The sequence below is a fragment of the Tursiops truncatus genome, chromosome 1, assembly GCF_011762595.2.
Source record: "Tursiops truncatus isolate mTurTru1 chromosome 1, mTurTru1.mat.Y, whole genome shotgun sequence".
Taxonomy (NCBI): Eukaryota; Metazoa; Chordata; class Mammalia; order Artiodactyla; family Delphinidae; genus Tursiops; species Tursiops truncatus.
Genome location: NC_047034.1, coordinates 129,060,938 through 129,088,703, shown reverse-complemented (window position 1 = coordinate 129,088,703; position 27,766 = coordinate 129,060,938). Strand labels below are relative to the sequence as shown.

Genomic DNA, 27,766 nt, shown 5'->3' with positions numbered 1-27,766 from the left:
CTGCACTAAATATTTAATCTTTTTTCTGCTTTAATTTTTCTTAATTAAAGGGTATTACTGGCTTTCCTGTAAGTGAAGATATGATGCAATGGGAAGCTGATATTGAAGGTCTACAGAATACAGTTTGGCATGGTTTGTGCTTTCAGAACTAATTTACTTTTTTAAAAGTCTTTGTATTATTAGCCTATTTTCTTTAAGGTTGCATTGTATAAATTTCTAGAATTCTTAAAGTATTTACATGTTATTTTTTTATTATATGGTTTAATTTTTTGCCATTTGTCAACATGGATGGAAATTTCAGGTTTGAATTTTTCTTTATGCCCAATCTTGATGTTATCATGATTTTAAGAAGCACACACAGGAAAGCATTATCAATTGAGAATATCATCTGACAGTCTTCCATGAAGTCAGAGAATAGCTAACAAAATGCCTGTTGGCAGAAAAATCCCACAATTATGTCTCATTTTTTTCCTCTATGATTTTCCCACAAATTTCCATAAATCAAATTCTCAGGCAAACTAGGCAACTATAAGCTTTAATGACCACGCACTCTTACAGTTGCGGATTAACAAGATACATTTGTTTAGTGAGGTAGGGGAGAAAAGCATGTAAGTGGGTAATTACAATAAAATATAACATGTTCTATTATGGATTTTGAATGGAATACCGAGGAGGCAGTGATTAGTTAATTTTGCCTTGGAGAGTCAGGAACGGCTTCCCAAGGAAGTGACCCTTGAGTTGGGTCCTAAAAAATATGTGAGAATTCACCAGGTTTAGAATCAGAAGGAAATCCAGGCAGAGTAAACAGCCTGACATGAGGTGGCAAGAGAGGGTTCTGGAGCAGTGAGTTCAGTAAAGATGAGATACACAGTGAAGGGGCCGGGTGTTAGGGGGACAGGGTCAGTGGGTAGAAAGGACTAGTGGGAATGTGGCTGAAAACATGGAATTAGATTGTGAGGAGTCTGTTATACCATCTAGAGGAGTCTAGGCATCCTATAATCCAATTTACTTATTAATATAATAAAACTCTAGGGACCTTGGGGAGGCTAAACTGTAGGAATAAACTTCAGTGTTAGGTTACAGTTAATCAGTTCAACATGACACTTTAGTAAAAATGTTTCTTTTTGTATCACAGGATCATTCTTCCAACTGAGAATAAATTTTACATCGGAGTATAATTTTGTCCCTCCAGTTGTGAAATTTAGAACAATTCCTTTTCATCCAAATGGTAAGGAACAAATGAAATTTTTATCATCACGAGTTCTGTCCCCATTAACCTTGTTCTTTGTTAGTGTTTAATAATGTTTCTTTTTAATCACTTTGTTACGATTATAAAAGTAAGCACGCTTATTGGGGAAAATATTAAAAGGCAGAAAAAAATTATCACCTGAATCCTAATTCAGAGAGATACTATTCTCTATATTTAACCAAATTTATTTCCTTCTTCCAAGTATGCATTTTATCTACATAGTTGAGTTATTACACAAAGTTTTATATATTTTTACTTAAAGTGACATAATACATTTATTTCTGCAATATTAAACATTCTTCAAAATATAATTTTTAATGACTGAATGATAAACTTAATTCCTGTATTGTTCAGTATTTTAGTTGGACCTAATTTTTTACTATAAAAATAATGCACAGACAAATTAACAGTTTAGAAAGAAGTAAGTTAGATTGCTACCTCAAGTCATATGCGAAGTAAATTCTTGATCGATTACAAATGCAAAAAATTTTAATGCTAAAAAGAAAATCTAATAGAACTTTTATGGGTGTGGTGAGAAAGGCTTTTCTAAAAACAACAAATCCTAGAAACCATGAGAAAAGCATGACACATTAAACTACATAAACTTTTTAAGACTTCTCTATAGCTAACGACATTATAAACAGAGATAAAAATACACTGACTTTTGCAAACTGAGGGAAAATATTTGCAATGCATAAAACAGAATATTTATAATATGTAAAGACCACTTGTGGATCAGTAAGAAAAAACAGAAAGCAACAGAAAAATGGGCAAAGGTTATAAACAAGTGCTTTTTTTTTTTTAGTGTGTTTTTGTTTTATATTGAGGTATAGTTGATTTACAATGTTGTGTTATTTTCAGGTGTACCATAAAGTGATTCTGTTATATATGTAGTCTTTTTAAGATTCTTTTCCCTTATATGTTATTACAAAATATCGAGTATAGTTCTCTGCACTATACGGTAGGTCCTTGTTACTTATCTGTTTTATATACAGTAGTGTGTATATGTTAATCCCAAATGCCTAATTTGTCCCTCCCCCTGCTTTCCCTTTTGGTAACTGTAAGTTTGTTTTCTATGTCTATGGGTCTATTTCTGTTTTGAATATAAGTTCATTTGTACTGTTTTTTTTTAAGATTCCACATATAAGTGATATCATATGATATTTGTCTTTGTCTTGCTTACTTCACTTAGTATGATAATCTCTAGGTCCATCCATGTTGCTGCAAATGGCGTTATTTCATTCTTTTTTAATGGCTGAGTAGTATTCTATTGTATATGTATGCCACATCTTTATCCATTCATCTCTTTTTTTTTTTTTTTTTTTGGCGGTACACGGGCCTCTCACCGCTATGGCCTCTCCCGTTGCAGAGCACAGGCTCGGGACGCGCAGGCTCAGCGGCCATTGCTCATGGGCCTAGCCGCTCCGCGGCATGTGGGTTCTTCCCGGACCGGGCCACGAACCCGTGTCCCCTGCATCGGCAGGCGGACTCTCAACCACTGCGCCACCAGGGAAGCCCTATCCATTCATCTCTTGATGGACATTTAAGTTACTTCCATGTCTTGGCTATTGTAAATAGTGCTGCAGTGAACATTGGGGTGCATGTATCTTTTTGAATTATAGTTTTCTCTGGGTATATGCCCAGGAGTGGGATTACAGGATCATATGGTAGCCCTATTTTTAGTTTTTTAAAGGAAGCAGCATACATTTCTCCATAGTTGCTGTACCAATGTACATTCCCAACAACAGTGTAGGAGGGTTCCTTTTTCTCCACACCTTCTCCAGCATTTATTGTTTGTACACTTTTTCATGATGATCATTCTGACTGGTGTGAGGTGATACCTCAACATAGCTTTGATTTGCATTTCTCTAATAATTAGCAATGTGGAGCAGTTTTCATGTGCGTGTTGGCCATATATAAGTCTTCTTTGGAGAACTGTCTATTTAGATCTCATGCCCATTTTTTGATTGGGTTGTTTTTTTTTTTTTGATGTTGAACTGTATAGCTGTTTGTATACTTTTACGATTAATCCCTTTTTGCTCACATCATTTGCAAAATTTTCTCCCATTCTGTAGGTTCTCTTTTTGTTTTGCTTATGGTTTCGTTTGCCTTTAAGTTTAATTAGGTCCCATTTTTTTATTTTTTTTATTTTTTATTTTGCTGTACACGGGCCTCTCACTGTTGTGGCCTCTCCCGTTGCGGAGCACAGGCTCCGGACGCGCAGGCTCAGTGGCTATGGCTCATGGGCCTAGCCGCTCCGTGGCATGTGGGATCTTCCCAGACCAGGGCACGAACCCATGTCCCCTGCATCAGCAGGCGGACTCTCAACCACTGCGCCACCAGGGAAGCCCCCATTTGTTTATTTTTGTTTTTATTTCCATTACTCTAGAAGACAGATCCAAAAAGATATTGCTGTGATTTATGTCAGAGTATTCCGCCTATGTTTTCCTCTAGGAGTTTAAGAGTATCCAGTTTTACATTAGGTCTTTAATCCATTTTGACTTTATTTTTGTGTATGGTGTTAGAGAGTGTTCTAATCTGATTCTTTTACATGTAGCTGTCCAGTTTTCCAAGCACCACTTATCGAAGAGACTATCTTTTCTCCATTGTATATTCGTGACTCCTTTGTCATAGATTAATTGACCATATGTGTGTGGGTTTATTTCTGGGCTTTCTATCCTGTTCCACTGATCTGTATTTCTGTTTTTGTGCCAGTCTGATACTGTTTTGATGATTGTAGCTTTGTAGTATAGTCTGAAGTCAGGGAGCCTGATTCCTCCACCTCTGTTTTTCTTTCTCAAGATTACTTTGGCTATTTTGGGTCTCTTGTGTTTCCATACAAATTTAAAAATTTTTTTGTTCTAGTTCTGTGAAAAATGCCATTAGTAATTTGATAGGGATTGCATTAAATCTGTAGACTGCCTTGGGTACTATAGTCATTTTGACAGTATTGATTCTTCCAGTCCAAGAACACATCTGTTTGTGTCATCTTCAATTTCTTTCATCAGCGTCTTATAATTTTCAGAGTACAGGTCTTTTGCCTCCTTAGGTAGGTTTATTCCTAGGTATTTTATCCTTTTTGATGTGATGGTAAATGGGATTATTTCCTTAGTTTCTCTCTGATTTTTCATTGTTAGTGAATAGAAATGCAACATATTTCTGTGTATACATTTTGTATCCTGCAACTTTACTGAATGCATTGATGAGCTCTAGTAGTTTTCTGGTAGTGTCTTTAGGATTTTTTATGTATAGCATCATGTCATCTGCAAACAGTGAAAGTTTTACTTCTTCTTTTCCAATTTGTATTCCTTTTTTTTTGCGGTACGCGGGCCTCTCAGTGTTGTGGCCTCTCCCATTGCGGAGCACAGGCTCCGGACGCGCAGGCTCAGCGGCCATGGCTCACGGGCCCAGCTGCTCCGCGGCACGTGGGATCTTCCCAGACTGGGGCACGAACCCATGTCCCCTGCATCGGCAGGCAGACTCTCAACCACTGCGCCACCAGGGAAGCCCTATGTTGACTAAAAGTGGCGAGAGTGGACATCCTTGTCTTGTTCCTGATCTTAGAGGAAATGCTTTCAGCTTTTCACCGCTGAGTATGATGTTGTTAGCTGTGGGTTTGTTATATATGGCCATTATTATGTTGAGGTAGGTTCCCTCTATGCCCACTTTATGGAGAGTTTGTATCATAATTCGATGTTGAATTTTATCAAAAGCTTTTTCTGCATCTATTGATATGATTATATGGTTTTTATTCTTCGATTTGTTGATGTGGTGTATCACACTGAATGATTTGTGGATACTGAAAAATCCTTGCATCCCTGGGATAAATCCCACTTGATCCGGTGTATGATCTTTTTAAAGTATTGTTGGATTCAATTTGCCGGTATTTTGTTAAGGATTTTTGCGTCTAGGTTCATCAGTGATATTGGCCTGTAATTTTCTTTTTTTGTGAAATCTTTGCCTGATTTTGGTGTCACAGTGATGGTGGCCTCATAGAATGAGTTTGGAAGTGTTCCTTCCTCTGCAGTTTTTGGAATAGTTTCAAAAGGAAAGGTGTTAACTCTTCTGTAAGTGTTTAATAGACTTCGCCTGTGAAGCCATCTGGTCCTAGACTCTTGTTTGTTGGGAGTTTTTAAGTCACAGTTTCAATTTCAGTACTTGTAATTGGTCTGTTAATATTTTCTATTTCTTCCTCGTTCAGTCTTGGGAGATTGTACCTTTCTAAGGTTTGTTCATTTCTTCTAAGTTGTCCATTTTATTGACATATTGTTTCTTGTAGTAGTCTCTTATGGTCCTTTGTATTGCTGTGGTGTCGGTTGTAACTTCTCCTTTTTCATTTCTGATTTTACTGATTTGGGCCCTCTCCCTTTTTTCTTGATGAGTCTGACTAAAGGTTTATCCATTTTGTTTATCTTTTCAAAGAAGCAGATTTTAGTTTCATTGATATTTTCTATTGTTTTCTTAGTTACTATTCCATTTATTTCTGCTCTGATCTTTATGATTTCTTTCCTTCTGCTAACTTCGGGTTTTGTTTGTTCTTCTTTCTTTAGTTGCTTTAGGTGTAAGGTTAGGTTGTTTATTTGAGATTTTTCTTGTTTCCTGAGCTCAGGTTGTATCACTGTAAATTTCCCTCTTAGAACTGTTTTTGCTACATTCCATAGGTTTTGGATCATTGTGTTTTCATTTTCATTTGTCTCTAGGTACTTTTTTGATTTCCTCTTTGGTTTCTTCAGTGATCCATTGGTTGTTTAGTAGAATACTGTTTAGCCTCCACATGTTTATGTTTTTTTGAAGTTATTTTCTTGTAGTTGATTTCTAATCTCATAGTCTTATGGTTGAAAAAGATGCTTGATATGATTCCAGTTTTCTTAAATTTACCGAGACTTGATTTGTGCCCCAGCAAGTGATCTATCCTGGAGATGGTTCCATGTGTACTTGAAAAGACTGTGTATTCTGCTGCTTTCAGATGGAATGCTCTATAGATATCAATTAAGTCCATCCGGTCTAATTTGTCATTTAAGGCCTGTGTTTCCTTATTGATTTTCTATCTGGATGATCTGTCCATTTATGTAAGTGGGGTGTTAAGCTCTCCCACTATTATTATGTTACTGTCAAGTTCTCCTTTTATGTCTGTTAACGTTTGCCTTATATATTGAGGTGCTCCTGTGTTGGATGCATAGATATATATATATATATAGATATATATATATATATATATATATATATATATACACACAATTGTTATATCTTCTTCTTGGATTGTTCCTTTGGTCATTAGGTACTGTCCTTCTTTGTCTCTTATAACAGTCTTTATTTTAACGTCTATTTTGTCTGATATAAGTATTGCAACTCCAGCTTTCTTTTGATTTCCATTTGCATGGAATACCTTTTTCCATCCCCTCATTTTCAGTCTGTATGCATCTCTAGATCTGAAGCGCGTCTCTTATAGACAGCATATATTTGAGTCTTAATTTTTGTACCCATTCAGCCAGTCTGTGTCTTTTGGCTGGAGCATTTAATCTATTTACATTTAAGGTAATTATCAGTATGTATGTTCTTATTGTCATTTTGTTAATTGTTTTGCATTTGTTTTTATAGGTCTTCTTTCTTCCTTTCCTCTTTTTTTAAATATTTTATTGAAGTATAGTTGATTTAAATGTTGTTAATTTCTGCTGTACAGCAAAGTTATTCAGTTATGCATTTATATATTCTTTTGCTTACTGTTTTCTATTATGGTTTATCACAGGATATTGAATATAGTGCCCAGTGCTATACAATAGGACCTTGTTCTTTATTTTCTTTCTTCTTTTGTGCTCTTCTCTTGTGATTTGATTATCTTTAGTGTTATGTTTGGTTATCTTATTTTTTGTGTATATATATATATATATAAAATAGATTTTTGATTTGTGGTTCCATGAGGTTTCGATATAGCATTCTGTACATATACATGATTATCTTAAGTTGCTGATCTCCTAATTTCAATGCATTCAAATGTCTTGCATTTGTACTCTTCTTCTCTCATGATTACTAGTTTACATATCATATTTATGTGTGGATGATTTCCTATCTTTACTGTATGCTTGCCTTTATGGGTGAGCGTTCCCATTTTGTAATTTTCTTGTTTCTAGTTGTGGTCTTTTCTTTTCCACCTAGAGAAGTTTCTTTAGGATTTGTTTTAAACCTGGTTTGGTGGTACTGAATTCTTTTAGCTTTTGCTTGTCTGTAAAGCTGTTGATTTCTCAGTCAAATCTGAACAAGAGCCTTGCTGGGTAGAGTATTCTTGGTTGTAGGTTTTCCCCTTTCATCACTTTAAATGTATTGTGCCACTCCCTTCTGGCCTGCAGAGTTTCTGCTGAAAAGTCAGCTCATAACCTTATGGGGATTCCCTTGTTGCTTTTAATATTTTCTCTTTATCTTTAATTTTGGTCAGTTTGATTACTATGTGTCTTGGTGTATTTATCCTTGAGTTAATCCTATATGGGCCTCTGTGCTTCCTGGACTTGGGTGCTGTTTCCTTTCCCATATTAGGGAAGTTTTCAGTTGTTACCTCTTCAAATATTTTCTCAGTCCCTTATTCTCTCTCTTCTTCTGGGACCCCTATAATGCGAATGTTGGTGCATTTGACATTGTCCTAGAGGTCTCTTAAACTGTCCTCATTTCTTTTCATTCTCTTTTCTTTATTCTGTTCTGCGGCAGTGATTTCCACCACTCTGTCTTCCAGCTCACTTATCTGTTCTTCTGCCTCATTTATTCTGCTATTGACTCCTTCTAGTGTATTTTCCATTTCAGTTATTGTATTCTTCAATACAATATTGTATTCTTCTTGGTTGGTCTTTATATTTTCTAATTCTTTGTTAACACCTTCCTGTAACTTCTCACGCTGTGCATCCATTCTTTTCCTGAGCTCTTGGATCGTCTTTGTGATCAGTACTCTGAACTCTTCCTGGTGTAGATTGCCTATCTCCGTGTCACTTAATTCTTCTTCTGGGGTTTTATCTTTTGCTTTCATCTGGAACCTCTTCCTCTGCTGTCTCATTTTGTCTAAATTTCTATTTCTATTTTTATGTATGTGGAAGGTTGGTTATGTTTCTCAACCTTGGAGAAGTGGCCCTCTGTAAGGGATGCCCTTTGTGTCCCAGAAGTACACTCCCCTCTTGTCTTCCAAGGGCCAGGGACCAGCTGGTCCCAGGGTAGTTTCTGACTTGCATTTGTGGACTTAGTTCCGCAGGCTGCCGGATCATTGTTTTCTTGTTTCTTGTGTCCACTCCCTGGTGGGTGAGGCTGTTGATGGACACTTGGATTGCTTCTGTATCTTGGCTATTGTAAATAGTGCTGCTGTGAATATTGGGGTGCGTGTATCTTTTTAAATTAGTGTTTTCATTTTTTCTGGATATATACCCAGGAGTAGAATTGCTGGATCATATGGTAGCTCTGCTTTTAGTTTTGTGACGAACCTTCATACTCTTTTCCATAGTGGCTGTACCAATTTACATTCCCACCAACAGTGTATAAGGGTTCCCTTTTCTCCACATCCTTGCCAACATTTGTGATTTTTAGACTTGATGATAACCATTCTGACAGATGTGAGGTGATATCTCGTTTTTTTTTTTTATCTCGTTGTTTTGATTTGCATTTCTCTAATAATTAGTGATTTGAACATCTTTTCATGTGCCTGTTAGCCATTTGTATGTCTTCTTTGAAAAGATGTCTGTTCAGGTCTTCTGCCCATTTTTTGATTGGTTTGTTTGTTTTTGATATTGAACCATGTGAACTGTTTGTATATTGTAGGTATTAACCCCTTGTTGGTAGCATCATTTGCAAATACTTTCTCTGATTCCGTAGGTTGTCTTTTCATTTTGTCAGTGGTTTCCTTTGCTATGCAAAAGCTTTTAAGTTTAACTAGGTCCCATTTGTTTATTTTTGCTCTTATTTCTTTTGCCTTAGGAGACTGATCCAAGAAAATATTGCTATAATTTATTTCAAAGAGTATTCCACCTATGTTCTCTTCTAGGAGTTTTATGGTTTCTGGTCTTACATTTAGCTCTTTAAACCATCTTGAATTTAATTTGTATGTGGTGTGAGGGAATGTTCTAATCTCATTGTTTTGCATGTGGCTACCCAATTTTCCCAGCACCACTTGTTGAAGAAACTGTCTTTTCTCCATTGTATATTCTTGACTCCTTTGTTGTAGATGAATTGACCATAGTGCACGGATTTATTTTGGGGCTCTCTGTTCTGTTCCATTGATTTATGTGTCTGTTTTTGTGTCAATACCATGATGTTTTGATTACTGTAGCTTTCTAGTATAGTCTAAAGTCTGGGAGGGTTATACTTCCAGCTTTGTTCTTTTTTCTCAAGATTGCTTTGTGGCTCCATATGAATTTTATGATTATTTGTTCTAGTTCTGTGAAAAATGTCCAGGGTATTTTGATAGGGATTGCATTAAATCTGTAAATTGCTTTGGGTAGTATGGCCATTTTAACAATATTAATTCTTCCAATCCAAGGGCATGGGATATTGTTCCATTTCTTTGAATCATCTTCATTTTCCTTCGTCAGTGTTTCATAGTTTTCAGGGTATTGGTCCTTCACCTCCTTGCTTAAATTTATTTCTAAGGGTTTTTCTTGCTGCTATTTTAAATGGGATTTTTTTTCTTTCTCTTTCTGATATTTCATCATCAGTGTATAGAAATGCAATAGATTTCTGTATATTAATCTTTTATCCTGCAACCTTGCCGAATTCATTTACTAGTTCTAATAGTTTTGGGGTGGAGACTTTAGGGATCTGTATAAAGAATATGCTTAATATTCTTATTAATATTTAATTAATAAAGATTTTGTTTCCAGTAACAATGTTGCAAATAAGGAAAAGAGAAATAACTCCAATGTCCATTAATATAGGAATTTTTAAGTAAAATATCTTACAGGTATATACATTGCTTTTAAACATAGCAAGGAAGATATATGAAGACTTTACTCTTTGGTCATTCTTGTGCCCTGGAATCTTCACTACCTGGCATATTGTTAGTGCTCAAATATTTTTTGAATAAACATGTCCAGAAATATGTTGTCAATTTACTATTAAATGAAAAAATACTTTGAAGAATAAAATGTAAAATATAATTCTATTTAATAAGAAAACCCAAAAACTACACACACACACACACACACGTGTGTGTGTGTGTGTGTGTGTGTGTGTGTGTGTATGTGTATTTTTTTCCAAATACTGACTTAGTTAATTAACTGTGTTAGGGCATAGGCCAACCTTTCATATATCTTTCCAATTTATATATTGATGTAATGGAACAAAGCTGGCAGGGAGGTTTTGCCATCCTCAGTGTGTGGGTTCAATTTCTTGACCTTAGACATTTACTCTGTCACTATTTCCAGCCAGTGGTAAAGGGAGAGAAAAAGAGAAGAGGGCAGAACAACTTCCTTAAGAAAATATGATCCAGAAGGTACACACTTTACTTCTGCCAATGTCTCATGATTAAGACTTAGTCACACGGCCACATCTTGTTAGAGGAAAGGCTGGGAAAATGTGGGCAACTATGTATTCATCTAAAACCACATGGGGCAATGGGGATGGGGCAGGCATCAAGTTTCTTATTATAGCGAGAAGAAATGGAGGAAAGAGAGAGCAAATACTGGAGGACCATGAATAGTGTGCACAAAACTTTCTATACCATCATCTTTTCTTTCACCACTGAGTCATAATTTCACTTGTAACTTACAACAGTTTTAATACCAACTAGGATTTGTTTCTAAATTCTTTTATTGCATTGTTCACTCAAATCTTGTGTCCATTGCGCTGTTACTATTATGGTAGTTTACAGTACAATGTACCAAATCAAACACCCCTCTTTTCACCTTTTCAAAATTTTCTTCCCAGGTCTTACCTTTTTATTGCAAGATTTTTCTATTGGAATATAAATGTTTTTCTTATTCATTTACAAAAATTATTTATACATTAATAAAAGTATTATTAATAATGATAGCTATCATTTTTTGAGGATCCACTATGTGCCAGGTACTCTATTAAGGGCTTTATTTTTTAAATTCTTTTCAGTGAAAGTAGGTACTTCAATCATATCCCCATTTCATATACTAAGCAAGTGAGACCTAGAGAGGTAAAGTTAATTGCTCAACGTCACACAGCTGATAAGTGGAGGGGTCAACTGTCAAATCTGTGTGTCTGACACCAAAGTCCATGCTCTAACAGCTGCTCTGTATTAAGTGTCTGTCACATGCAATGCAAATAATTTTCCTGCTTTGTCATTTGCTTTCTAACTTTGCTATGACCTGTTGATGTTCATAAGTTTTAAATAATAATTTTATGGATTAATATTAATGTATTATTTTAATACAGTAGACCCACATACTGGCCGTCCCTGTATAGATTTTTTGGACAACACTCATAAGTGGAATAGAAGCTATACATTGAGCAGCATCTTACTTACCCTCCAGGTAAGAACAGATTAATATAATGCTGTCTTTAATACTTTTAATTACCCCAATTACTCAAAATATAACGAATAAAATGTACAATGCATAGTTAAATGTTTAAAGGATTTGAGTAAGCTTATATAAATCAATAACATTTCTACGTCAAGACTGTAAAATGGAACTTCAATTATAAAGACGATTATTTTTAAAGTGAAATCGATAGATTAGGCCCTTCCCAGCCAAAGAATATGTATTTTATAAAAGAAGAAAAGAACTGTTTGGATGGTGTCAACTCTGGAAATACAGTCTTAGGTTTGCTTTTGGCTCCTAACTTCACTTTATAATGTTGAACAGGCCTTTTGGATCTTTCCGCATTCATGAACCTTGCCTTCCTCCGAGAGGTGAATCAAGTGACTACAACGTAAAATGTTCAGCTTTATCCTTTGTTTCTGACAGTACTAGAGACCTGCTTTTATAAGCTTTCATATCAAACCCCGTGAACAATTAAACCAGGAATTTCCTCCTCTCCTCAGTAGATGCCTGTTTCTAGAATGCACCCTTCACCTCCTAGATCCATGGTCTTTAGAAGCATGCCTCCATGTTGTGTTATTCCCGACCCTCAAACAGCCTCCCTTCTCATCCTGAAATGCTAAGATAAATGATTTGAGTGACACTTGCTTTGACCACTTACATCTGGCTCAGCAAGATTCTATCCACTAGAGTCTGTCCACGATATTCTATCTATTTATCATTGATAATATATGGAGATAAACTATTAAATTTTGATCATCTGGAATACCTGGAGAATAAAGTATTCTGGCTTAATTGAATTTTCTCTGTAACATAGAATTATAACACAAATTTCATCTCTCCCATTTCTTGTTTTTGAAAATAAAACTAATCATTAACTTTCTATCTAGTCATCTTAGTATGCTGAGTAAAATTTAATATTTTTAAAAATTCAATGTTCGATTTATTTATTCATTCATTCTACAAATATGTGTTGAGCATATATAGCAGTGCCAGGCCATGTTCTGGGAGAGAGATTGGAGCAAAAACTTTGAGGAAGTAAGTGAGCGTGTTGTGCAGAGATTTGTGATTGATCTTCTGGATTCCTTCAAACTGAGTCATCCTGTCTCTTCTACCTAAATAGGGTTGGCCTTAAAAATAGTAAAAATGAATGTTCTCAGGAATGTAATGAGTGAGGGCAAACCAGAATGAAATGGTGAAAAATTTGAATAGCAGAATAATTTAATAAAAGGTACATTGAGGGCTGTAATTTTAGATAGCTTGGCTTCACATCTTGGTTCTGCCACTTAATACCTTTGCACTGTTGGACAAGTTTCTTCACTTCTCATTGCCTCAGTTTCTTCATCAGTAAAATGGGGCTGTTAGTAGCTACCTCATATAACTTGTGAGGACTAAATGAATAAATAACATGTAAAGTACTTAGAACCATGAGTTGTCCAAGAAAAGAATTCAATAAAATCTAGTTAATATTTTGATTGTTCTTAGTTTTAACCTGTAATACAAAATGACAACAAAGTGTTGCCAAATACATCATGGAAAGCCAGTAGATTACACAGTTGTTTTTATTTTTCAAATAGATTTATAAAACAAATATGCCCACATTAGAGAAGATTTTTAAGATAGTGGAAAGGAAAAGAAAATCACTGGTAATCATAAAGAAAATTCCTTACCCTATTGTTATTAGCATTTTCTTCTAATTTTGTCTCCTTTGTTTCGGTTTTAAATCTTCAGTTCCACATTTCCTGCAGGGTCAAGCCCAAATTCTGTTGCCTGACAAATGATGATCTACTTCTCACACCTCGGCTTTAACTCTCCCAAACACACTGGGGGATCCCGCTCCTATTGAAATATTGATATCTTCTTTTTTTTTTTTTTTCCACTCACAGTGCTTGGTTCAATTCATGTTAAAAAGCATTTATAGAGTTCTAAACTCTAAAGTTACAAACCTAAGTCAGTCTTGCACTTTAAAAAGTGCTCAGTCCAGTTCCGCATCTGACTAGCAGCCCATTTTATTCCCTCTTTCTCAGTCTGTTCAGCAAGCAGCTGCTCACATTGTAAGAGTCGGGTCAATAGAGCCCTCCTCTGCAATGCCTTTCCTGATTTCCTTTCCTAGGTGAAATTGATGGCTTTGGTTTTGGCGGGAAGGAGGTTTTCTTTGCAAAGTGGTACCCTAAGCAAATCTCTATGAGAGCGCTATAATGCTCTAACGCATATACCGTTTCCTTATCTGTCTTCCCCTGTTGGACTGTAAGCTCCCTGAGGTCAGGAAACAAGTCTAATTTGGGTGATAGGTACTAAGTAACATGATTGAAGCAACAAATCTGAATTTTTACATCGTTGCAATGATGGTATATATGTTCAAATTATATAGCCTATTTCCTTTTCACTTCACATTTTATCTCAAGTAATTCCAGATTGCTACAATTAATATTTTAATGGCTATTTAATAGTACTTTGAAGGTCAGTGCTGCCCAATAGAACTTTCCGTGCTTACGGAAATGTTCAATATCTGTGCTGTCCGATATAGTAGCCTCTAGTCTCATGTTCTGCTGAGCACTTGAAATGTGGCCACTGTAACTGAGGAACTGAGTTTTTCATTTTATTTAAGTAATTTAAATTGAGATTGCTTTCTGACTACTACCTTTTGAATAACAGGTGAGACACATTTATAATTATCACATTGTTATACAAGGGGGTGGTACTTGAAATGGTGCTTAAAATACTTTAAAGTCTAAATATGCTAATCATCTCCTCCTAAAATTTTTATAATCTTGATTTCTTTGAAAACTTGTACTTCCATATACAATGAAAAAGTAAGTACCAACACTCATCCACAGAAGAAATTCCAATTTCATGGGCTATAACTAATTGGATATTACAACATGTACCCACTGGTACAGTTGTTTATTGATGCTTCAGATGTTTGTATTTATCCTCCAGATGGCTTTTTATATTATTTCATACTATCACATGGTGACTTTAAAAGTTGGACTGTTATTTTATTTTTTTACTATTTTAGCAGGGTGTCTGATTTATATATTTTAATTATTCCTTACATTCTAGTTCTTAAAAAATCATTAAATATACTTAATAGCTTGTGTGTATATTATATGAAAAGGTCTTAGGCACAGTGGTCAATGCAAAGACTATTGAATAAACTTTACCAGATGTGCCTCTCTGAGTAAGATTATCTCTCCAGCCAAAGAGCAAAAGCTCGCTCTTGAAGAAAAGTTTCATCTGCTTCCCACCCACTTTGAAAGATATAGTGCAATCCTTATTTAAGCAATTATAATATTCTGAGAAATATAGCCCAAGGTGTTTTCCAAATAGAAAAAAAAAAAACAGCAGAAAATTCTTGTTGGATTTGAAATATCAGATGTCAGATTACTGCTTTTATTAGTGAAAGATTGCTATCATTTCCATGACTCTTAAGCCACAGTAATCCACTCTGACCTGTATCTACACTTAAGACATTCTGGTAGTTGTTCTTTTGGCTATATTTTATTATCTAATTTGTATGTTATAACGTAAGATTCAGTATACTGAATTATTGAATAAATTTTTCAAATTTGGGCTAATATTAATTTTGAGATGCCAGATAAACAAGATCATGGTCTAGCAGAACTATTAAGTTTTAGTTACTACTGGTCACCTATTTCGTCCAGATGTGCAAATACTATTGAAGGCAGAATTTTGAAGATGTCCCCCAAGACTCCCATTCTCTGGTTACTCAGTCAAACACTAATCTAGGTGTGAAGGAACTTTGCAGATGGAACTATGGTTACTAATCAGCTCACCTTAAAATAGAAAGGTTATTCCTGAAATATGCAGGGGGCCCAAAGTAATCCCATGAGCTCTTAACAACAGAAAAGGAAGACAGAAGAGTCACTCAGAGAAATACAGTAAAGACGGAGAAAGGATATGACAGGAGGGGAGCAAACACGAGAAGGATTTTTCACACCTTTGCCTCTGACACGTAGGGGTCCAAGTGTAAGGACTGGCGAGAGACATCTCAGGGTTGAGGGTAGCCCCCAGTTAATCATCAGGAAAGAAACGGGAAACTCAGTCTTACAAATACTGAAGTCAGGAACTGAATTCAGCGAACAGACAGCTTGAATGAGTTGGGAGGCATGTTCTTCCCAGAGCCTCTGGTAAGAGCTCAGCCAATCGACGACTTGATTTCAGTCTTATTCAGTCTGGAAGAGAAAAACCAGCCCAATCAACCTTGACTTCCTACTTGTAGAAATGTGAGATAATAAATTTGTGTTGATTTAGTTGCTAAATTTGTGGTAATTTGTTATAGCAGCAATAGAAAACTACTACAGATACCAAGTTAAGTATTCAGTGATCTGGAGGGATATTGAATTGCATGCAAGTTTTTAATACATGTGTTTGTTTATTCACGATCTAAATATGATCTCATGTTAAAATGTAATGTATTTTTAATGGAAATGTTTCAATGTTTTCTAATGTTTACTTCCCTTTCCATAAAAAATCAATTTAAATTTATGTGATAGGAAGAAATAAGTTACAGGAAGGAACTTGTAACTTGCTTTGATCCTAATGTTTGGCTCATGAATGTACAGTATAAAACCAAGATAGATCAAGTGTTTCTTGAGAGTAGGGACCATGTCTCTTTTGTCTTTGTCTCTATCTCCAGGTGGATACATTGTAGGCATTTAATGAATGCTTCTTGAATGTTGTATGTATTGGTTTGTCTTTTTGCTCTAAGAAAAAAGTTACTTTAAAAACTCTATGTTCTATATGTTTTCCTATAGGTTATGCTTTCTAATCCAGTGCTAGAAAATCCAGTGAATTTGGAAGCAGCCCATATACTGAATAAAGATGAAACTCTGTACAGGCAAATAATTCGAAGACGTTTCCACCAGCCATTACAATGTAAGAAGTGCCTACTTATTGTTATTTGCCAGTTATTATTTATACCAAGTAAATGATCTAGCAAGTAACTTGTATACGGCAATATTTTCTGTATCCATTTTCAGTAATGAAGTCATACTAAGATCTCTCCTACTGTACCTCTTTTTCAAATCCATCAGTGTGATCCCTTTTTTTCCTAATTGAAGAATAGTTGATTTACAATGTTGTGTTAGTTTCAGGTGTACAGCAAAGTGATTCAGTTATACATACATATATATCTATTTTATATATCTGTTTTTTCAGATTCTTTTCCCTTATAGGTTATTACAAAATATTGAGTAGAGTTCCCTGTGCTATACAGTAGGTCCTTGTTATCTGTTTTATATATAGTAGTGTGTACATATTAATTCCAAACTTCTAATTTACCCCTGCCCACCCCCTTTCCCCTTTGGTAACCATAAGTTTGTTTTCTATGTCTGTGGGTCTATTTCTGTTTTGTATGTAAGTTCATTTCTATCATTTTTTTTAGATTCAACATATAAGCAATATCATAAGATATTTGTCTTTCTCTGGCTGGTTTAGTGTGGTCCTTTTTAAAAGATTACCAAAAATCATAGGCTTAGTATCTGTAAAAGTAATGGTCGGGCCTCCCTGGTGGCGCAATGGTTAGGGTCTGCCTGCCAATGTGGGGGACACGGGTTCGTGCCCCGGTCTGGGGGGATCCCACATGCCGCGGAGTGGCTGGGCCCGTGAGACATGGCCGCTGAGCCTGCACGTCTGGAGCCTGTGCTCCGCAACGGGAAAGGCCACAACAGTGAGAGGCCCGCGTACTGCAAAAATAAATAAATAAAAGTAATGGTCATATGGGTGAATGGTGCTGATCAAAACTAGTCTACCCATCATAAAGATATGACACCAGTTTTAACTCTCTGATCTGTAATGGATATTTCTGACTTCACCTTTAGCACCCCCCAGATCTTACTGATCTGGGACTCCTTTCCCCTTGATTAGGAAAGCTTTCAGCATTTTTCTTTCTGGAGAGTTCTTCCTCCAGGTATTCCTTCAAAGGATCCATGTGGAAATGACATCTGAGCCTTTTCAGTCTTTCTGCTCTATTGACCAATGTTTTCCTGATACCGTTGGTCTGCTCCCTCTCATCCTGCCAGGAACCTTTTCTTGACTCTTAATTCCATCACCTCTATTGCTCCTGTGCTCTCTCTGCAGTTAGCAGAGCAATGCTGTTGGCTCCTTATGCCCAGGGGTGTTTGCCACAAGTGAAGGTTGGGATCCTAGTGACATAGCTCTTTCCTTTACATTCTGCCCTCCTTTCGGCAGTGCACAGCAGCCTCACACGGTAACGGGCATTATTAGCTCCCCAATCAGCAGGACTCGCTGTTCAGACTCACTCTGCCAAACTGATGTCTCTTGTGCTTTTTCTCTCCATTAGATGTCCACGATCTCTTCGTCCATCCCGTTCTAGGACCTGCCAGCCCATTAGTCAGGTCTGTACAGTTTGTGGCCAAGTTCAAGTCCTCCTCCACAGGGCATCTGGGTCAGATGCAATATTGATCAGGCATCTTTTCCAGTATCTTCAAATATGTCATGATTGTCGCGGAGTTCCTCAAAATTCCCTGACAGTTTTGAGGCTGGTTTGTCCACAGAGGAATGGTACCGCTTCACTCTGATCATATTTCTGACCAACCAGAATACTGTAGCATCCCCTGCTGTGTCCTCTGCACTCAGGAAGTGTTTGTGGAATGAGCAAATGAACGACATGTATCCCTTCTGTCATGCACTACAATACTGTCATTACCCAGAAATATTCTGTACAAAGCTATGTCCATATTCTGGTGAATGCAAATTTTAAAACTGGTTTTAAAGAATTTTCTATGGTAAATGACTTTGGTTTTGCCCTGCAGAGAGAAGGATGAGAAGAAACTGCAAGACAAATTGGCCCTTCCTTTTCTTCTTTTCTCTCAGGCTGACATCACCCTTCACTCCTTTCAGTCCTCCTGCTTTGCCAACAAACCAGACAGGAAAGCTGTCCACGTTGCCAAATCACCCAACAAATGAGTGACAAAGCAAATAGTGCTTTGGTAGGTTTTCACTATATGCTTTATTTGTGTTGGTGAAATATGTGGGAATCCAAGAGAGCAAATCGTTTTCAGCTTGCCTGCCATCACAGCAGGACTGGAGTGGTACCTATAGTGCCAGGAAGAAAATGATTTTCTGTGCTTCATAGAGAAAGAGTGCCGTGATACAGCAGAGGCAGCTGCTGTGGTGGGAAATGAAGTGCGGAAAAATGCGTTCACTCTAACTTAGATGGTAGCATAGTACCATGTGGTTTTCTGTGAAAAACTGCATCCAATGAGAATTAGTTTCCTGTAACAACTTTGAAAAGAAAAGGTCTCCACTACAGTGCTGCAAGAATCAGCTTTCATGTACGTTTAATATATTAATAAGAAGGTCTGGAAAATGCAAAGGAGAAATTATCCCATTTTTGGATAACACAAAAGTGGAACAGATAGTTACTTGTATACATGAGAAACTCAAGAGGCAGGTAATTGTATCATATCCGTAGGCATTAATTTTCGGCTACAGCAATATCCTCAGTGCCCAGGTAGCAGTCTCTGGCTATAAGTATTGAATAAAAATTTGTAGATTGAATGAATGAAAAAATACACATAAAGGGCTTCCCTGGTGGCACAGTGGTTGAGAGTCCGCCTGCCGATGCAGGGGACGCAGGTTCGTGCCCCGGTCCGAGAGGATCCCACATGCTGCGGAGCGGCTGGGCCCGTGAGCCATGGCTGCTGAGCCTGTGTGTCCGGAGCCTGTGCTCCGCAGCGGGAGAGGCCCGCCTACTGCAAAAAAACCCCCATAAATTTAGATCCTGATTTTACTTCATAGTTTACAGAATGCTTTCACATACATTTATTCATCTGATCCTTAGCCTCTTCCCCTGAGGCAGCTGAGGATGGTGATGAAGGGATTAGCCCAAGGCCACACACAGCAAGCTGCAGGGCCAGAGATCCACCCTGGGCATTCCCCCTGCCGCCCTCCCCACCCCCCACCCTCCGCCCCGTGCCTCCAATTTAATGAGGTGAACATAAAGTCATTCATGTGGGATCAAAGAATTAAAATTTCCAAGTACTGAAGAGAAGAGACCTGACTTCATAGCAGACCTTTAGTCTATGAAAAATTCTTAGGAAGCTATTTGAACACAAGCTTAATGTGAAAAGCAAGTGCCCTTCTACCAAGCATGTGCGAAATGATAACTTGCCCGACTCTGGTTAGGTGGGCCCTTCTCTGGAATACCAGCCTTTTCCTTGGCGTGTTGACAAGAATGCACAAACTCTGAGTTCAAACCCGATTGGTGGGGACTTCCCTGGTGGCGCAGTGGTTAGGAATCCGCCAGCCAATGCAGGGGACATGGGTTCAATCCCTGGTCCGGGAAGATCCCACATGCGGCGGAGCAACTAAGCCCATGTGACACAACTACTGAGCCTGCGCTCTAGAGCCCACGTGCCACAACGACTTAAGCCCACACTCCTAGAGCCCATGCTCCGCAACAAGAGAAGCCATCGCAATGAGAAGCACATGCAGCACAATGAAGAATAAGCCCCCACTCACCACAACTAGAGGAACCCTGTGTGCAGCAGTGAAGACCCGACACAGACAAAAAAAAAAAAAAAAAAACTATTGGTGGAGGTCCTGATGACCTTCCCATGTCCTGCAAGCCTCTTCTCCTTGTGGTCTGGACCCTGACTCCCTTACTTATAGTTTGGGTGCTCACACATACCAGGCTGCCTGGGACAGGCTAGGCCCGTGAGCCATGGCCGCTGAGCCTGAGCGTCCGGAGCCTGTGCTCTGCAACGGGAGAGGCCACAACAGTGAGAGGCCCGCGTACTGCAAAAAAAAAAAAAAAAACTATAATATAATTACTGACAGATATTATGACAGTCAAAATACAAGAATAGAGAAGAATTATAAAAATATTAGGGAGATTATACAACTAATTCACATTGGGTACTTTTAAAAAAACCCTGATGATTGTGCAAATCCATCCCATCCTCCTTGCAGTTAGGAAGATGTTGTGATAAGCATTTGATTCTTCTTCAATTTAAGTTCTCAATTCACTTTTTTTTTTAAAGTTCTCTTAACAATAGAACAATTTTAGAGGAACTTGTTTCTACAATTGAAGCAGGTGATGTCTCGTAGGATTTCAGGTGTTGGGTTTTTTTCTCTTAAAGGGAGTACTGGTTGTTAGGTGTAGGAATACCCTTTCCTTTGGAAAAGATTCTTTCTTGATGTCAGGAGAAAGAGAAATTTAGTCCAGTAGCTTCTCATGAAAGAACATGAGCTTTAGCACCATCATTCAGAGCCAGTTTTGTTGTTGATGATTACAGTATTACTCCAGATATTCTGCTGTCTACAGATGTCAGGAGATGTGGAAAACCTGACTTTCACAGGATGGCCTGTATGGATCTGTTTGCTGGAGTTACAGACCTCTTTTGTCCTTTTTTGTATTTCACTGCACCAGATGTTCCAGGAACTTTTCAGCAAAGTCTCTGCTAAAGATGTTAAGTATTTATTTTCTATCAAAGAAATATTTGTGCATAGCTTTAAAGGACAGGTAACACCAATCGGTTTTTAAGGAAATACAGCAGACCTTGGAAGCCACACCTTCCATGGCTGAGAGCCGTCCCCACCCCGACAAGGTACCAACAGCTTTCAACACGTTTATCTGTTTCTTTTGGAATTCACCACTATATTGCTAAATTTATTCTGTACTAAATTTCTGGGGTTTTCAGTTTAGATATTACTTATGGGCTTCTTCTGAGAGATAAAGATTTAGTTTTTATGTGCCATTTCCACTCACGTTTTCTCTCCCCCATTCTCCTAGTATTGTTCGTTTACATTGATATGACTTAGTAAATATTCGTCATAGGTGAGCCACGAATGATTATTTTTCTTGTACAAATGGCCTGTTTTTTCATTCCCTTGCTTTTGTTTTCTGGATTTTTGTTCTTTTTAAAAATATCTACCATTTATTTTTCCCCTAAGCTTTCTGACAGAGCTGTAAAGACAAACAAACAAACAAACAAAACACACACACCAGGTATTCAGCCAGTTTCATTTTTTCCCCTGGAAGACGTCTTTGCTGAGGCCCTCATGCGCCTCCTTCTTTTCTGAATTGGCAGTTCTCTCGTAGGGATCCTGGAGTGACCTTTTGGTCTGCCTCTTGGATTGGAGCTCTTGCTTGATCCCTCCTTTTCCTCTTGGTTGGTTTGCTCCTTCATTTTGTTGGAACACTTCCTCCAGGAGCTTCCAAGTACATGAAAGCTAAATCTTTTATTACTTCACATGCCTAAAAATGTATTTTTTCCACTCTCATATGTTCATAATTTGGTTAAACTTTAGTCTGAAAATGTTTTTCCTCCTCATTCATCATGTAGGGCATTTCATAGGCTGTTTAAATCTCAAACTCTAATTCTTTAGTTCTGGACTTTTTTCTTATATGATTTCTCTTATAATACCTGTCCCCTCCAGTTTCCCTGTTCTCTCTTCTAAATCTCCAAAGATTTAGACGTGGGATCTACTGATCTGTTACTCTGATTTTTTAAAATCTATTTTCTCCTATTATCCATCTCTTTGTTTTTCTGTTCTGTATTCTGGAAAATGTCCAGAAAAGTATGTTCCTAGTTCCTATTTTCTTCCTGCTTATTTGTTTTGGTTGTCATCCTTCATGATAATGACTTTACTCAGATATCTACTGATCTTTGACTGTGTGTCTGTATGATGGACACACGATGAATGAAAATCATTCATTGAAAAGGTTGGAAATTTTGGATACAGATTGGACTTGTTGATGGTTTTGTTTCATTATAGGGTTATTCAGTGGGGACCTGACCTTACCTTTAGCTAGGCTTGACTATTTTTTCTGAGACACATCCTCCAGTCTTATGCCTGAAGAGAAAGGTGTTAACTACTTACACTCTAGGAGCTGGACAGAGAGTGAGAATAAGGAACCTTTCTTATCCAATACGATTTATTTGATTTATTCCCTGCCTTCAGTCGCTTACCATACTCTTGTTCTGCTATCTCCTGAATCTCTCTGGTTCACTTTCTCCAGAATTAGGCATACTCCTTCCTGCCTGGGCAGTGGTGGTCTTCTGGTTGCATAGGATGAAGGCTATGTCTTTGGGGTCCATGCTATACCTGTCAGTTTTCAGAGGTCTCTGGTACCTCCAATTCCTGAGTGTTTCTCAAGTTCTGAAGTGTAAATCTGCTTGCTTTTTATTGGCCTCCCCTCATCAGGTCGTTAGGTTTCAAGTTTCTATGGCCTGTTAAGATAGTTACCACTTGACATCTGCTTTCCATCTTGAAAATTTTTCTTGCCATCTTTCTTTTGAGCTCCTTGAGGTTTTATACTTTATTTTTATTCCTTTCTTACCATCTTATTGAGGCTTTGGAAAGAATGCACATAAGGCCATATATTCAGTCTTCTGAGTAAACCAGAATCTTTTCATATTTTTCTTTACAGCAAAAGATGACAGTTCTGAGTCACCTAAAGAGCCAGATAAATTTAACAGGTAAGTTTTTCTTTATACAATTTTTGGCCAATTTATACACTAAAAGAACTATTGATTTAACCTGTGTTTTCTATCATAATTGTATTTTCATTTTTTTAACTTAGAAAAATTATTTTTCATTTAAATATATTTTCCCTTCCAATACCTTTTAAAAATGATGTTTTCAGGAAGAATATGGAGAATCTTGAATTCTTTCTAGTCTATTGAATTAAAATTGATGTAACTATGTTAGTTGCCTATTCTTTTAGTTTTTATTTCTGAAAAGGAAAAAAAATGTTGTCTACATTATAGATCCAACCATTATAGATCACAAAAATCCAAGCAATTTAGGAGACAATAAAGTCCTGGAGGAAAATGGTGAGAGTTAGGGCTAAAGCCATTGTACACTTGGGAGACCACCTGACAATGTGACATCAATTCAGCCTTGAACACCTGGACAAGGTGTAGGTTCTGCAGCATTCAGCTTCTCTAGCATTTCCATCAGCCTTATTTTGATAGTTAATCAGATGCAGAAAACAGCCAGCTTACTAGTGTTGACATAATACTTGATCTATCTTGGTTTTATACTATACATGCTCCAAAACAAGGATCCTCTTAGTGGATTAATAATAGTAAAATGTTCCCAAAGGACTGAAATCAAAAGGAACCCTCAGATCGGGGCTCTGTCCCAGAATGTGAGACAATGTTATGTCAAGGGGCTCTGTGCCTGGAAGTGTTAGAAGCTCAGAATTAGAAGACCCAGAAAAACCGACAGAATGATTAATTGGGACCTGACAGGAAGAACGTTGACCTTGTCTGTCCCCTAGCACTCAGATGAAGACCAGCCAGTAGCAGTGGTGGGGTCTGTCTCAGGCAGGAGCAGGAGGAAGGGCAAATCCCATTACAGGGAGAAAACTTTGGCCCTTTGGTTCTTTGTCTGGGGCAATGAGTCCCTCAGACAGGCAGCAAGGTAACCAGACGGCACCATAAGGATCCAGCACTGATCACAGGATTATAAAATCTGGGGTCTGGGAGAAAGACTTTAACTATAACTTTAGTCAGAAACAACTCGAGAGCCATGGTGAGATAAACTTGTAAATGGTGTTATCTTGAAAAATCGAGATTCGTGACAATGAAAGGAAAAAAAGGGGGGTGAAAAGTTGGGAGAGAGTGATGTTTTAACAGGTACAGTGAGATTCAGGGCAGAGGGAGTAACTAGGGTATTGATTCTAAATTGGATGTGAGAGTGGTGTGTTAGAGGCTCCGAAGGAAGGCCAATGCAGCTGGAACACAGCAAGGGGGAAAGAAGAGATGGGTAGGAGATAGAGTAAGAGATGTAGACAGGGCCAGATCACCTAGAGCTTTATAAACCAGGTAAGGAATTTGCATTTCATTAACCTTTCAGTGGGAATTGGGACACAGCTGGACAGCTTTTAAGAAGGGGAAAGACATAATCAGATTTACATTTTAAAAGGACTACTTTAACTGCGATGTGGGGAATCAATTGTGAAGGATCTAAGGCGGAAGCAAGGAGAAGAATTATTGGGTTATTTTAGTAGACCAGGGGAGAGGTGGGGTGGTATGAGCTAGGGCTGAGGACATAGATATGGAGAGGGAGATAAGTGGATGAATTGGATGGATTCAAGACTTAGTTTGATTGATGTGGGGAATGAGAGAAAGTGGAACCAAGGGTTATTACTAGATTGTAGTTTGAACTGGATGGGTACTGCGGTGACTTACTGAGATGGGAGAGATTGGAAGATCACACCACTGGCTGAAACTAACAATCCCAGTTATTGATGAGGCTGTGATTGCACTGTAGCTCTCCTACATTGCTGTGTACATTGTTGTACCATTTGACACGCCCACAGCCAGTCTGGAAAACAGTTTAGCAGTTTCTTATAACGTCAAACATTCGCCTGCCCTCTAACCCACTCCTAAAGTATTTATCTTAGAGAAATGAAAGTATATATTCACCAAAAGACTTGCACACAAATGTTCATAGGAGCTTTATTCGTAATATCCCAAACTGAAAACAACTAAAATGTCCATCAACAATCAACATTATATATTCAACAGTTGAACATTATATATTCAACAGTCGAATATATAAATAAATTGTGTTATAGTTATGAATTGAATACTCTCAGCAATAGAACTGTTGATACATGCAACAACATGGAATAATAATGCAGACATTATGTTAAGAAAAAAAAAAACCAGAGTTATAAAAGAGTACGTGCTGTACAATTCAATGTATATGAAGTTCTAGGACAGGCAAAACTAATCTATGGTGATAGAGATTGGATCAGTGATTACCCAAAGTGTCAAGGGAGATTGACTGGGAAGGGGCAGTAGGGAACTTTCAGGACTAATGAAAATATTCTATATCTTGTTTGGGCTTATGGTAATGCAGGGGTCTGCTTTTATTAAAACTCATCAATCTGTACTCAACCTATGCATTTTATTGAATGTAAATTACACTTTAATAAAGTTGAATTTTGAAGGTATTCAACTAACTTTACAACTCTTTTAGAAATCTAAATTTACTTCAAATAAAATCTTTTTTAGAAAGGCATTCAAACTCTTCCAATAAATAGAGACAGTGAGTATGCCACCAAACTTGCAAACTCTGATTCTAAAATCAGAGATCATTACAAGAAAGGAAAATTATAGGTCAGTACCTCTTAAATCTGAAATGTATAAATCATAACCAAAATATTAGCAAATTGAACCCACTGATATATAAAAAGGGATAGTACATCATCACTAAGTGGGCTTTATTTCAGGAAAGCCAGGTTGGTTTAAAATTTGAAAATCAATCCTTGTAACTCACCTAGTTAACCAAATAAAGAGAAAAAACCCATAGACTTATCTAGGTGAACCAGGAGACACATTTAATACCCATTCATGATAAAAATTCTCAGCAAACTAAGAGTAGAAGAGAATTTCCTTATTTCAATAAAAGGAGTCTACAGAAATCCAACAGCTAACTTCAGACTTAAATGTGAAATGTTGAGTGCTTTTCTCCTGAGTTTAGGAACAATGCAAATATGCCCATTATCACCATTTCTATCCAACATTGTACTGGAGTCCTAGCCAGTGCAATGAGGGAAGGAAAAAAAAACAAGTTATAAAATGTGGAAACGGTAAAGTAAACCATCTTTATTCACAGACAACACAACTATATACATAGTAAAATCCAAATAAATATACAAAGCTTGAAAATTTGAAAATTAATCAGTAAATTTAGCAGGGATCCTGGATACAAGATGAATATTTAAAAATCAACTATATTTTTATATACTAGCAATCAACACATAGAAAATGAAATTTTAAAAATACCATTACAACAGCATCAAAATGTAACAAAAGATGAATAAGGTATCCATACTGAAAAAGCACAAAATATGAGAGAAATTTTAAAAGACATAAAGAAATAGAGATATACAAAGTTTATGGCTTGGGAAAGACTCAATATTCTTACAGTGTCAACTCTTCCCAAATTATAGATTCAATTCAGTCTCAGTCAAAATCTCAGCAGCCTTATTTTTTTCTGAAAACTGACAAGTGGTCTAAAATGTATCTAGAAATGCAAAGGGTTTAGAATAACAAGGCAATCTTGAAGAAGAACAGAGGGGATCAACACTCTCAGAGATCAAGATGTATTAGAAAGCTAGAATAAGTTTCACTCTGATTGGAGCTATTTAGGTCAGATTCCTGTCCCTAAACTAGTTATCACTCAACTGGCTTAGAGCCAGGGGTGGGGTCAGTCCCATCAGACCACAGGGCATGTACAGAATGGGAGAAGAATGGAACAGCTATCGGGGAGGCAACCACAATATCCACTGTGACAATCTTCATGTCTGTATTATTTTTATTGTACCTGAACTTTAATAAGTAAGACTTTGACAGGCACAGAGGGCAAAAGACTCTCTAATAGAACTGCTTGCACAGACATGGAAATGTAATATTTTGGTACACTCAGGATCACCAGGAAGTTCCATGTGACGGAGCCTCTGGATGTGGAGATGAATGACGGGAGAAAAGGCTGGAAATGGCCAGATGATGAAGAACCTCAAGTTCTATTTAAAAGTTGTTTATATGTCATCCTATAGAACTATTTACCAACTGTGGCTTTCAAGCAGAGGCATGATAACCTGGAATAGGGAGAGACTGAGGTAAATGAACAATTAGGAAGCTGTTTAGCATTTACAGGAGAAAAATGATGAGCTACTTACCCAAGGCAGTTGAGGAGACCAGCTGACACTGAGTGCTGAGGGATGCTAAACCCTTCCTTGGCTGTTTTTATGCATGTTCACAACCACCACTGGAGAAAGTTCTATCTCTGGAAACGTGGAGAGGTTAGGCTACGTGCCCGGAGTTACACAGCTAATAAGAAATGGTGCCAGAGTGTTTTAACCCAGGCCAGCTGATTCCAGAGCCTGTGCTCTTGGTCATGATACTGTTGAATACGTGACTAAATATCCAGAGATATTTAAGAATTTAGTCATTAGGCTTTGGCGATGGTTGGGATGTTGCTTCCATGAAATAGCGCTGCCATGATTCTCTTCTTCCCTTAATGATCCTTT

At 37.3% G+C, this 27,766-nt stretch overlaps 1 protein-coding gene across 4 annotated transcripts in view; it reads left to right on the top strand.

The window, feature by feature from the left end:
- The window catches only part of UBE2U (ubiquitin conjugating enzyme E2 U), a 68,797-nt gene that overhangs the window by 1,957 nt on the left and 39,074 nt on the right, over positions 1-27,766 (top strand). For 3 of the 4 annotated variants that reach the window (XM_019919309.2, XM_073788677.1, XM_019919310.2), the window contains exons 2-6: positions 51-132; positions 1,136-1,228; positions 11,618-11,715; positions 16,503-16,623; positions 23,147-23,195. In XM_019919309.2, coding sequence (XP_019774868.1) covers positions 51-132; positions 1,136-1,228; positions 11,618-11,715; positions 16,503-16,623; positions 23,147-23,195 — 443 coding nt within the window. Of the gene's footprint in view, positions 1-50; positions 133-1,135; positions 1,229-11,617; positions 11,716-16,502; positions 16,624-23,146; positions 23,196-27,183; positions 27,356-27,766 lie in introns of those variants that run through there. The other variant, XM_073788704.1, reaches the window with a different exon arrangement.